Source organism: Ricinus communis, chromosome 8 (assembly GCF_019578655.1).
Source record: "Ricinus communis isolate WT05 ecotype wild-type chromosome 8, ASM1957865v1, whole genome shotgun sequence".
Classification (NCBI taxonomy): Eukaryota; Viridiplantae; Streptophyta; class Magnoliopsida; order Malpighiales; family Euphorbiaceae; genus Ricinus; species Ricinus communis.
This window is the reverse complement of record NC_063263.1, coordinates 5,029,518-5,042,793: the sequence shown is the minus strand read 5'-3', so window position 1 is coordinate 5,042,793 and position 13,276 is coordinate 5,029,518. Positions and strand designations below refer to the sequence as shown.

General features: G+C 29.7%; 2 protein-coding genes across 3 annotated transcripts; one reads left to right on the top strand and one right to left on the bottom strand.

The window, feature by feature from the left end:
* Positions 1-244: 244 nt before the first annotated feature.
* LOC8285142 (transcription factor bHLH121) lies at positions 245-3,972 on the bottom strand. The gene is made up of 4 exons (XM_048378280.1): positions 2,947-3,972; positions 2,182-2,309; positions 1,620-2,099; positions 245-1,520 (listed from the first exon to the last, which is right to left on the bottom strand). Exons 1-4 carry the CDS (start codon positions 3,128-3,130, stop codon positions 1,362-1,364), a joined length of 951 nt encoding a protein of 316 aa, XP_048234237.1. The 5' UTR covers positions 3,131-3,972; the 3' UTR covers positions 245-1,361.
* Positions 3,973-7,663: 3,691 nt separating this feature from the next.
* On the top strand, positions 7,664-11,844 carry LOC8285140 (protein XAP5 CIRCADIAN TIMEKEEPER). 2 transcript variants are annotated; one of them, XM_048378603.1, is made up of 12 exons: positions 7,664-8,033; positions 8,243-8,308; positions 8,410-8,474; positions 8,576-8,688; positions 9,969-10,041; positions 10,181-10,257; positions 10,354-10,415; positions 10,527-10,658; positions 10,771-10,824; positions 11,132-11,232; positions 11,339-11,413; positions 11,584-11,844. In XM_048378603.1, exons 1-12 carry the CDS (start codon positions 7,863-7,865, stop codon positions 11,729-11,731), a joined length of 1,137 nt encoding a protein of 378 aa, XP_048234560.1. In that variant the 5' UTR covers positions 7,664-7,862; the 3' UTR covers positions 11,732-11,844. The 2 variants fall into 2 exon arrangements, with proteins under 2 accessions (XP_048234560.1, XP_002529246.1); XM_002529200.4 differs by having other exon boundaries at positions 7,669-8,033; positions 11,132-11,197.
* Positions 11,845-13,276: the final 1,432 nt, after the last annotated feature.

Sequence of the window (13,276 nt, the reverse complement as noted above, 5' to 3'; positions counted from 1 at the left end):
TATTTTTTTTATTGTACCAATATATTCTCGTATGATCATATAATAACTATTTTTATATTATGTTTGGTTTAAGTTGAATGATTTTATATGTTTTTTATAGCAACTAGTATGTTTTGATGACATAAAGATAATGTTTCAAAAATATTGCCATAATATATTAAAAATATATCAAAATATAATTAAAAATACATAAAAATATAATTAAAATAAATTTATGAAAATATATTAAAAGAATCTATAATATCAAAAGAATACTATATACTGTAGTTTAAAAAAAAAACTGTATAAATAAAAAATTTTGAATAAAAAGTAAAAACTAATTTTTTTGATCGTAAAAAGTAATTTGCATAAAAAAACCTAAAATAATTCCACCAAGGTCATGGTTTTATTAACAGTAATGTCTGCAAAACTAGACCCTTTTCTATGCATATCCACATTCATCACTTGCGAGTCTTGACCTTTATCTAGGAATGGATTCCTTTCATGCATTCGTAAAAGGCAGGCCACCCTGTATTTTTCCATATTCAAGTCCTTTTGGATGTTGCTACAAAAAGTGTTTATAAACATCATATTACCATTCAGTATGAATCCTCATTCACATCCTAATATTTACCATTCATACACAGGCATCTTGTTTAACCTATTAAGTTGAAAACATAATATTGCGTTAGCAATAGCCTACATGCAACTTATGAAAATGGCCTCACAATCATTTCCCTGCCAAAAGAAATGTATACCTTGCAAGAACATGAAAAGTATCAAATATATATGTGAGATTTTGTCAAAGTCGCAAGTGTAATACCACATCTGCACCAGTTCAAACAAGAACTAACTGAAAGACAAATTTACATATTTACATTTGGTATCCAATCTCTCCATGTTCACTCTGTTACTGTACAGTCAAGTTCTTTCCTTAATTCTCGTGGGCTTCCTAGAAAGGACCGATTTTACTACTGGATAGATTATTTCCATTAATCATCATCTTTGCTAGACACTTGTCTGAACACTTGTCTGATAAGGTTCCAGCTGCTTCCGGCCTTGGCTTTCTCACAACCAACAAGCTCTATTAATGTTTAGCATTTAATGACACTTAAACCATTTTTCTGATCGATAAAAGCAGTTATAGAATATGATACTGAGTATCATCCCTCGCAGCACTTATGCAGAGAATATCCAATGAAATGGGCCAGACTTTCCAAATCTTAGCTAACGCTTCCGGCCTTTACTTGCATGAACAATAACTTGATTTCAAAACAATTTAATACTAGAGTGACCATATGAATCCAAGAAAGAAGAGAGACAACCACAAATGATAAGTGCCAATAGGAACAGCCTGGCTTTCTATTTATTTGTTACTTCTTTCACGGGCTTATGTCATCAGCCTTTGGGCTACCAGCTATGCTACTAGATGAGCTATCTTGGACACTACGGGATGAACACCTACTTGTAGAACTCCCATCTGTAATACTATTTTCCTTCCCCAGTGATTTTTTGGACTTTCTTTGTCTTGAAGATAAATCCTACAATTACACATTCGATTTATTTCAAATTTGTATTAAAATGACAATTACCTCTAATAATAATAATTACAAAAACAGATGTAGAAGAATGCAACCTACCGGATCTGTTGTAGATCCTGGAGTCTTCAACTCTAGCTCTGTTGTGACATCATTAGAGTCCCAACTTTTTCCAGTCTTACTTTCCCTTGATGATTTATTCTTTGAGTCTTCTTTGCCTGAAACATGGGATCCACTAGCAGGCAGTGCAGATGAAGTTGCATGTTGGGTGGACTGTTGTTCAACCAAGGCACTAGGGGTCATATATGGAACAAAAATTGAATAGGGATTATGGATTACTGTAGGATTCTGGTTTCCAAATAAGGGGTATGGTTGCATGGTTGGATGCAAAGAAATCGGCCTTGGAGGTATTGGCATTGGCATAAGGAAGGGATAAGAAGTTGGAGCCATAACAACTGAGTGATCCATGGCAACCCACGGGTATGTGGCCCTGGCTCTTTGCTGGTACTGAATATTTAGATTCTCAATTTCAGATTTAAGAGATGCCTTCTCTTCTCTGAGGTCATTTTTCTCTTGTGTCAACTGTTTGCATAACAACAAAACAGAATTAAACATTTTATCGCATCTTCAACATTGTTATCAAATTGAGAGAAACAAAGATCACCTCACGAGATTCTTCAGACAAGGTAGCATACTCCGCCTTAAGTTTGTTGACTTGAGATGTCAAATCCTTTAGCAACTGAATAGTATCAGTTAGGATAGTTGCTTTGTCATTTTTGGGCTTATCAGGATCTATGTTTCAAGATCGCCCCTGAGGACATGAAGAAGAAATAAACACGTTAAAATGGGTAATTATGGGCGGTTTCGAGCTTTTAAAATAATAATTAACTGTTAACAGTCTAATGTCATAATCAACCAATATTTTAATATTATTTAGAATTTAACAAAGCACTCTCTTCACAACCTTAAAGCATCCATATATTAAATCAAGTCTTCAATTACGCAAAGGAAATAGACAAGATAGAGAAGACAAAAAGTAAAACTCCTTATACTGTGAACATGCAGTGTCATGCAGCAACAGGGGATGCAATGTCACAACGAGAACTATAAGTATGTGTAGTTCATTGGATTAAGCACTTACTCGTGTAAGCAATTCAATCGCTTATTTCAGAAAAAGCAGGAACCTCCATCACAAAATAAAGGAAATGTGCCTGAATTATACAGTGATTAAGGGTTTTTGTTACATAAATAGAATCCAGTTTAGCAGATCTATAGCAATACTGATAGAATGGTTCAACTCTTGAAACTTCTCCCACATGCATTTTCGCTCTATGCATAATAACTAAATATAAAATCACAAAAGAAAAAATGTCACCAAAATGAAAAGGACATTTTAAGCTAACATACATCAGAAGGGGTTAGGTCTTACCTAATGCGTCCCCCAACTCAATAAAATGCTCATTTAATCGATCCCTCCTCAACTTTTCACGATCAGCCTTCTCACTTTTTCTTACAGCTACACTATCCTTGACTTCTGATTCAAGCCCTTGGCTGTCAAAGCAGAAATTGATCACATTGCAGAAGCCCACAAGGGTTACCATCAATTCATGCATTTTCAAGTTACAATAACACAAAAAATTGACAGATGCATACACTGTATGAGCTCAAATACTAGCATTTGAATCCAATACTCCATTTTAGTTAAATTTATCTTAAAATTTTAGTTGCTTAACTTGGTTTTCTGCTATTAAAATCCCTTCATAAATTACATTCGAGAAAACTAATGCTGTTTTCTGCAAGTGGCTATGACAACCTATTAGGCCGTAAGAATTTATGGATTATGACAAAGTATTATCTATCTAATTACCAAGATTAAACCCATTTTTACAGTAGAATGAAACACATAAAAAGAAAAAGAAAAAGAAAAGTTGAGTTTCTTGAGACATGAGGCAAATTAAGCAACCATTCAATAAAAGAAGCCAAAAACCCACCGAGGAAACGACAATATCTTAGCTTCAAACTTTCAAGAAATTGCATAGCAATTGGTGAAGAACCATTAAAAAGATAAAGACGACAAACCTGGACCTAGGAAGAGAGCAAGGAGAGGAAAGGTTAAGAAGCGGTTGTTGGTGTTGATTGAAATCAGTGAAGGACAGATTTGGGGTTTGCATTTGCAGTTGCATGGATTGATGATGATGGGGCAAATGATAGAGAGAGTCTTGATTTATCTGATTATGATCCATTCTATTTAATTGGGTGATAATGAAGATGAAGAAAAGTGTCTCCTGATTGTGTGAACAGAAGGAGCAGTGAAGATTTTTGCAGTGGAATTGGCAGTTTTGGAAAATCTGGTAGCACTTTAGCTTATCCTCTCTCCATTCCAAGTCTCAGAAAATTCTTGCCAGTTTGGGTATGCGTTTCGAACCGGAACCGTTGAACTTAATGGTTAAATTTGGAACCGGAATCAGTTAACGGTTACACATTATGGGAACCCGAACCAGACCAGGTATTCATGGTTTGGCCTGAGTTTTTCTCTTCTTAGAACCTAAAACCGGAGGTTTGAGTCAGGAACCAAGTTGGGATTCTAGTTTCAAGCCGTGTGTTTTTTTAAAGGATATTTTAATCAGTTCAAAAATTCTCTAAACTCATCAAGATTATATATATATATATATATATATATATATATATATATAAAGAAATTATTATATTATAATATTATATTATTAAAATATTTTGATATATATAAACTTTTTAATGTATATCATTATATTTTACTACATAAAAAATAAATTTATGTATAATTTTATTTTTTATCAATTGTTAACTAATATATTGCATTCATAATTAAACAATAACCTTAATTTTTTACAAATAGCTTTTAATTATAATTTTAATATTATGTTAACAATCAAATCAAATTAGTATTTATAATTCTAAAAAGTAACATTTTAAATTATATTTTTAATATTTTTTAATTAATAAATCAATTATTTAATTATATAATAATTTTTATTTTGAAAATAATAATATTAATTAAATTTATACTATTAATTTAATGATAAAAATTAGTTAATAGATATTTTAAAGAATATTTTTATATTATTACATTAATAAGAAATTAAAATTAATAAAATTTTAAAATATAAAAAAACTAATAAAGACATTTCAAAATATTTAATTTATCATTTTTAGATTATTATAAATAATTATAAAAATATTATAAATTTTATTAAAATTTAATCATATTATTATTTATAATTAAAATAATCACAACTAATTTGATACACATGCAGAATTTAACTAAATATTTTACAAATAAATATTTATATTTTATTTATAAATTTCTTATATTGATATTTTATGGTTAAATTTAGTATATCTTATATAATAATTAAATTAGTTAACTTTTATCTAGATTATTATAATTTATGACATAAATTAAATAATTAATCCAACATATATGTTAAAAATTTTCTATTAATATTAGTTTGTACATAAAATATAAATATAATAATTATCTTAACATATAAAAAAATAAACATTGTGCTAATGGAGCTGGCTGGTTTCGGTTTACAATTCTAATTTCAGCCGATTCTAATTAATTTTTAAAAGATAAAAATTTAATAAAATAATTAAAATTAATAATTTTATTTTATGGATCAAAATTGAAATTAATAGTTTCGATTCCAACTGAGAAGAAACTGATCTTGAATCAATTTTCTAGTTCTAAGTCGATCCTAGTCCGTTTTTTGACCAGTTTAATTCTATTTATCCGACCTATAAATTATTGAGTTGAATGTTGAAATTAATAGTTTCTATTCCAACTGAGAAGAAACTGATCTTGAATCAATTTTCTAGTTCTAAGTCAATCCTAGTCCGTTTTGACCAGTTTAATTCTATTTATCCGACCTATAAATTATTGAGTTGAATGTTGAAATCTAATATAACTAATGTGAGAATTTATAAAATGTAAAAATAAATAAGAGAATCATACTTAAGCTTTAACTTCATTGATAATATAAAATATATACGAAAAGATACAATTAATTATTCATTACTAAATTTATTAATATAAAATAAAATTAAAATATAAAAGCATAAAGAGAAGAAGAAAAAATAAATATGATTTTAAAAAAACTTTAATAGTTTCAATATGTTTTGATTAACATCAATTTTTATTTTCTTCTTCAAGGCGTTTGGAGGTAAAAATTATTAAATATTATAAAATTATATAATATTTAGCTTATTTATAATTAATAAATAAAAAATAAATCACTAAAAATCAAAAATTTAAAATTATAAATAAATATAAATTCTAAAAGATGATAAAAATAATTAAATTATAGAAAGAAAGAATACAAAACTTATTAATGAACTTAAATCAGTAAATAAGAAGAAAAAAAAAACTATCCAATGAATAACAAAATTTAAAGCAAAATCTTATAGTATAAAAAGGAATAGTATATAAAAGTAAAATAGAAATGATTAATAAATTAAAATAATAATAAATAAGTGCATGTAAAAATTTAAATTAAAAAAATCATATTATTATTATAATCATAAATTGAAAGAGAAAAGAATTATATTTTATTAATTAATATCTTTAAAAAATAACAAATATCATATTTTAGTAATTTTATATAGCAAGTTGTGGTTAAATCATTCTCTTTGTTTCATTTTTTATATATATTGATCGTTACTCGTACTTGTTTAATTGTTATTATTATTCGATTATAAAATTAAGTTGATAAAAACAATTTAATAAAATTTTTAAAATTTTATTTTAATTTATAATATCTTAAAAAATAATAGCAAACTAACTATTTTTTAAACGTCTTTTTTAATTTTTTAAAGTTTTATCAGTGCAATAATATAAAAATTATTTAAAAATTCTTATTAATTAATTTTAGTATTATATAATAATGTTATCAATATAATTACTATTTTAAATATTAAAAATGATTATATAATTAAAAAATAATTTATTATCATATATAATATTAAAATATAATTTAAAATGTTATTTTTAGAATTAGAATTATTATTTAATTATAAAATTAATATATTAGTTAATATAATATTAGAATATAATTAATATATTATTTTTATGAATTTATATTATTATCTGATTAGAAAATTATTTATTATAATATTAAAATATAATTAAAATACTATTTTTTATTGTTAGAGTTAGTATTTAATTAGAAATATAATTTATTAATTAATAAATTAATAAAAATTATAAAATTATATATAAATTTAAATTTTTATATGTCAAAATAAATATATATATCAAAATAAAAATTTTATATCTAAAAATGAAATATATATATTAAAAGAATTTTAAGTTTTATAAATTAATATATATAAATAACCGTATAATGCGAACAAATAATGTTTAATAGAGGATGAATAGGGGCTGGGAGTATGAAATTGATGTTGAGTCAATTATTGTTAAGATTTCTTTCAACTAATAATTCCTATTAGTTAGGATAAATAGTTGGTATTTTAAATGTTTCTTAAAGTGTCTACCACGTTTTTAGGTGCTACTTATATTTTTGTAAGCTAAAAGCTTGTTCTGAATTCAAGCAGGAAAACTCAGGTCTTTGATTGTTTTCCATCTGTGAGTAAAATAATTTTAAAATTGAAGATTGAAGCATTTTCAATAACTACCTTAGAACAAAACCACCTAAAGAAAGCACTTCAAGACCCAGCCCCAGCCCTCAGCTCACAAAGTAGGGATCACTGCTCTTTTAATTTGAACTAATCCGAACTAGATTATAAGCATATATCTAATTTAGATATACAATATTATTATTGTATGTGTAAAATGATTATTATTTAAATTTAAAATTCATTAATTCCATTAGTACGTGTAAAATGATATATGACTTGATGAAATAAACTAGTCAAATATTATTTACCTTTTTAATAACACATTATTAAATTTTATATATTTTATTAATTGATATTATTTCTATATTTGTTGACTAAAATGGAAAACAATTAAAATGATATGACTAATGAAAAAAATAAATAAAGAGTCTTGTTTTTTGTTTTTATTGATTAAAAGTTTTTTAAATGATACTCCTTAATAAAGATAATTAGTAGTTTGTTTTAAAAAAGAAAACAAAAGAAAACGAGAAAGCGACTTCAGTCATTAGATCGAGAGTGACGATAATCCAACGGCTAAGATTTGATGCTCACAACAAATCCGTCGCCGTGGAACCATTTCCGTCTAACCTTTCCTATAAATCCCCAAATAGGCAAAAATCACATGGCGGTTTAATCTTCAGTCTTTCTTTAACCGGATTTTTTCAATACACCAAATAGAGACACCTAAAGATGTCGGGTATGGGCGATGGGTATGTAGGCACGGCCCAGGACGCTGTCAGAATCCGACGGTTAGAGAAGCAGCGAGAAGCCGAGCGTCGCAAAATCCAAGAGCTCAAAACCAAGTCTGCCTCCGACAAGGGTCAGCCTGGTCTCCTTCAATTCGGGTCAAGCACCTCCGAGGTCCGTATTCAAAGCTAGGGTTTCGTGTTTTCCATTAATTTATTTGTTCTTGTTGTTTTTTTTTTTAGGGTTTTAGACTATTTTGTCCATTATTTTTCGAAATAATTAGTAAAAAGACCTTTTTCTTTTTGATGCGTGTGTGATTAATTGTTATTTGCTCATTTGTTTGATATGTATTGTGATGTTGTTCGTGGTGCGGTTTAATGCAGATTCTTGAGACTGCATTCAAGAAGGAAACTGTGGGTTTGGTTACAAGAGAGCAGTACGTTGAGAAGGTAATAGGTTTATTATTTCTTATTGTTATCTTGTCATTCTTGGCTTTTTGTTCTGGAGAAAGAATGATTTGCTTAAGGCATCCTTTTATTTTGCACTTTAGAGGGTTAATATTCAGATCAAAATTGAAGAGGAAGAGAAGGAGAAGCTTCAAAAGCTACGCCAAGAGTGAGTTTATTTCTTATTCATTCAAAAAATCTTTTTTTTTTTTTGAGTAATCTCTTTCTTGGTTATATGTTGTTGAGTTAAATTTTGCATTTATGCTGCAGGGAGGAGGAACTCCAGCTAGCAAAGCGTAAAAAGAGGAAAATTAAGGGGAATTCTCGATTATCCTTTGCTGATGATATTGATAATGGAAGTGAAGACGAGGATGCTGAAAGAAGTAAGATATTATCTAGCACTAAAGAGGCTTTGTTTAATTTTTGTTAGTTCTTATGTTAAAGAACAGGATTCAATATGCTGAATTATTAGAATTGCTCGGTAGTGATAAGCTGTTGGTGTATTTTGTATGTCTATCTACTTTCCTTTTTGGACATTATTTTCCACTTCTAAATTCTTTCTGATCATATGCTATAGTTGCTAGTTACTGTGTATATTAAGCTATATCTGTATGTTCTAACTAGTTCTAAACCAACACAAAGTTCTAATGGTTTTCCTTGGGTTATGCACACCATAGATCTGCTTAGCATTGTTGTTGTCTCAACTGCTCTTGAGATCTGACATGTTTTGGTTGATAAAATATCCAGAACAGCCAAACAACGTTTTAAACTGTTATCTTTTTTTTTTTTTTTTTTTCAAAATGGTATTCTTAACCTCTATTTCAAATCAACCCAACTAAGCCTTAATCCCAAGTTAATTGGGGTCAGCTCTATGGATTCTCTTTCTCCACTCCCAAGAGATTTTGAACTGCATCAAAGATGCAAGGCGACTGATTCATCCCGTACTACTTCTCTCCATATTAGTTTAGGTTTACCCCTTCCTTGCTTCAGTCCACCAACCTTAACCTTTCTAATCGGAGCATCAGTAGGTATGTGACATTTCAACCTCTATTTCGGCATTAGGTGAATGTTGATCCGGTTAGGTGTATATTTTTACTTAGGTAATTTGTACGAGTTACATCCTCATGAGGCTTCTAACTAGGTTCTGCTTTTTGCAGTTACATTTTTAGTTTTATTTACTCTAGAAGGTTGATTTTTATATTATTTATTATACAGGTATGCAAATGATTGACTTGTCTGTTGAAAACTTTGTTAACCTCCTAAAGGTGTCCTTGGCCTTTGAAGGCAAGTCCTGTCATTGACTATCAACTTTCACCTTTGTAATTGCTAGCTATCAGATTTCCTAGCTCTTTTAGGGTTTGGTGTCATATGTGGATATAGAAAGGCTTACCTGTAGGTCCATTTCATGTATGCAACTGTACCAGCGATTATAGTAGATTTGTTGAAAGATTTTCCTTTTGACTTCCAAATTGTTGTATGGCTTGATATCTTGTAGGAAGAACGAAATTTACTTCTCTGTATGTAGAAGTCTTGGCTTGTCTTGCTTATCCAAAGTTTCACTCGTTAGAATTTTGTTAGAGTTGTAATTGTTCATTCTTTATTTTACCAACTTTCTGGTATCATGAGATTTTGTTGAAATTTATCAATTTTTCTCTTGCTGCAGAAACTTCAGAGTCAAAGAGATGTGGAAAATTTGGCAAAGATCCCACAGTGGAGACGAGCTTCTTGCCTGATAGGTGTGACCTCTCTCTCTCCCTATATATATATATATATATCTATCTGTTCCATATTCTCTGGTTAGTAAATACTGGTGTACATTGCACATGGACTTGGAACTAACGTATGAGCTTAGGGGTGGTGAGGATGCTGTTTCAGTGAGCGGGAGGCAGAGGAGCAAGCTGAGCGTGAAAGGTTGCGGAAACAGTGGCTTCGTGAACAGGAACAAATTCGAAGTAATTCTGCATTCCAGCCTGACTCAACCTGTTTATTTATATGTTTTTTTCATGTATGGAAAAAACTTTATGCTGAATTAAGCACTTGTATTTCAGATGAGCCTCTTGAAATTACTTACAGTTACTGGGATGGTGCTGGCCATAGAAGAGTGATCCAGGCAAGTTAGATTAACAAACTTGTGTTTATTGATTTGCTTTTAGTTTGAACCTTCTTATTGAATAGCTGTAATATCCTTTTGATTCGAGTGGTTTCTGGTTTCACAATTTAGGTACGCAAAGGCGATAGCATAGGCGAATTTCTTCGTGCAGTTCAGCAGCAACTTGCTCCTGAGTTTAGAGAAATTAGAACAACTTCTGTGGAGAATTTACTTTATGTGAAGGAAGATCTCATCATTCCTCATGTGAGATGATTTTGAAATCAAGCTCTTTATATTGTATTTTGAGTACTAGGTGTCTTTGGCATATTTAACTTATTTCATGTCCTGTATTCTCTTCATGATTGTGGAATTTCAGCAACACAGCTTTTATGAGCTTATCGTTAACAAGGCTAGGGGAAAAAGTGGACCGGTAATTCTCAATCACTCTAATACCTCTCTCTGTCTTGCTTGGTATAAACCAAGATGATAGAATGAAAGATGCATCTGTGTTGTGTTGAGCATATGCATAATGATAAATGGACTAGGATTATAAAAAAATAAATAAAAAAATTGGAGTACTAAGCTTTGGACTATATAATGCATGAGTAGATATTGTGATTACATAATTGTGTGACTGGATACTCCTGTACACGATCTCAATGATTTTTGTGGACAAATTATAAAGTTAAGAAACCTTTTTCCCTATTTTTAACTGCTCTATGCTTTTGTTTCCTTAGCTTTTTCACTTTGATGTGCATGAGGATGTCCGGACTATTGCTGATGCAACAATAGAGAAGGACGAGGTATTGTTCTTGCGTATTACAATTGTACCAATTGTGTAAGCATTAAGTTATGGATTGTAAGCATTAAGTTATGGATTTTCCATTCCCCATATCTATGCTCAAGAAAATATGTTATTTACTTTGGCTCTGCACCTTTAACAGTCTCATGCAGGTAAAGTTGTTGAGAGGCACTGGTACGAGAAGAATAAACACATTTTCCCTGCTTCAAGATGGGAGGTGCGCACTCTATTTCTTTCTCTCCCCCACAAAGTAAAAAAGATGCACACATAAAAGCACGTGGGATTTTTCCACTTTGTCAGCAGTAGTGGAAATACCTTATCAGACTGCTCTTTATTTGCTAGTAACAGAAGCATGGTTTCTTATTATTTTCCTCCCCGTTGTGACAGATATATGACCCATCAAAGAAGTGGGAGCGTTACACCATCCATGGAGATTGAGCTGGTAGCCAGATGCATTCATGTTTGCTCTGTCATTTGTTTAATGAGAGTAGGGAGTCAATTTCATCTAATGCATGGGCATGAAATTTTTCTGTGATTGCAATGGTAAAATTAAGAACTCTTCCAGTTCAGAATTGAAAATCTTCACTGTATGGATTTGCGGTGATTTAGCGGTATTTTTTATTTTATTGATCAGCCATGACTTATGAATCTTCTGCTTTGATTTCTGTCTCTATCTGTACATATATGATTATGTTATTTGCTGCTCTAATGAATATCCTTTATCGACATCACGCAAGCTCATTGGTGAATGAGTGAACTAAAACTTCTGTACACATTTGATGGGTATGTCTGAATGGTAGCAATCACGGCCTAGATATAGCAACGTGTTGAATTTTGGGTTAGCCTGAGTGGCCCTAAGGAAAAAAAAAAAAAACACAAAAGAACATTGTGCACGTGGACTGATGTACGTAGAGATGGCGTGTGGAATGCAATTTTGAGTTGTCATAGGAATAGGATTCCAGTTTGGAAGTATCTCTGTAATGTTTTTGTGTTAGTAATCATTGGCAGTAAAGTATTAACTCACATTTTAGACCCAATCAGGCCGTCATTAGCATGTCTGTTCCCGCTACGTGGGGGCTGTGTTTCTCCTCTTTCCTCTTGTTTCAGTAGGCTGAATATATGAATCACATTAGCTCGTGCTGATTTATATTTGTGTACGTAATATGCATTGATACATGTATATGTACACAGTTTTGAATAGGTGTGACTGGAGTAGAGAAATCCGATTTAGTTGAAGAAATCGATCGAGTTTGAATGGATTTGGTTTGATTTTTCAATTCAGTTCAGACGGATTTAGCTGTTTCTCATTATTAAAATGGTGTTATTAGATTAATGAAATTTTAAAGTTAAAAAAAAAAAAATTAACTTTATGTGTTTAAATAATAATATTTTAGTAATGCAATGTGTAAATATCTTTAATATTGAGTCAATTTTTTATGATATTATCAGAATTTATTCAACTTGATGAGTAATTTTACTGTATTTTAGAATTAAAATTAAATAATTTTACTGTATTTTAAAATCAAAATCAATGTTAAAGTAACAATACTACTAGATTTAATAAGAAAATTGCAAAGTTCAGAATTTTTTTAATAATTAAGCCAAATAAAATCTATTTTCAATAAACCACTAAGTATTATTTTTATAATTTTTGTTTCTTATTTTTTTCTTCAAATTTTCTTTCATATCTTTTTTTTTTTACTTTTTCCTTTCCATAACTTCTTTTTATTTTTTTTTTCTCACATTGCATTTTTATATAAAATTAAATAAAAAAAATAACTACTAAAAAGCATTAAATATTTCTTAGTTTGTTATAAAGAAAAAACAAAAGACAAAAAAGAAAAAAAAAAAACGAAACTAACTCTTAATTTCCTTAATTTTCTTCGTCAGTCAAGAACAAGAAAACACCAAATTACTATATGCTATAGGCTTGTAGTTGGTGACTGAGAGTTTGAGTAGCAACTTTAGGAATCAATGTGATTAAAGTGGAATTGGGATGTTTCGATGGCTTTCCATTGGCAAACAACTCCTTAATTACATTGTTTACATCTTGCCCCACAATTCTCTAATATATATATAT

Bases quoted from the DNA above. Each gene is read 5' to 3' on its own strand.
- LOC8285142 (XM_048378280.1), bottom strand. From the start codon at position 3,130: ATGCATGAATTGATGGTAACCCTTGTGGGCTTCTGCAATGTGATCAAT. The intron at 2,100-2,181 runs GTGATCTTTGTT...TTATGCAAACAG, and splicing joins TGTCTGAAGAATCTCGTGAG to TTGACACAAGAGAAAAATGA. The intron at 1,521-1,619 runs GTAGGTTGCATT...GTGTAATTGTAG, and splicing joins CAGGATCTACAACAGATCCG to GATTTATCTTCAAGACAAAG.
- LOC8285140 (XM_048378603.1), top strand. From the start codon at position 7,863: ATGTCGGGTATGGGCGATGGGTATGTAGGCACGGCCCAGGACGCTGTC. The intron at 11,233-11,338 runs GTAAGCATTAAG...CACCTTTAACAG, and splicing joins ATTACAATTGTACCAATTGT to TCTCATGCAGGTAAAGTTGT. The intron at 11,414-11,583 runs GTGCGCACTCTA...CCGTTGTGACAG, and splicing joins TCCCTGCTTCAAGATGGGAG to ATATATGACCCATCAAAGAA.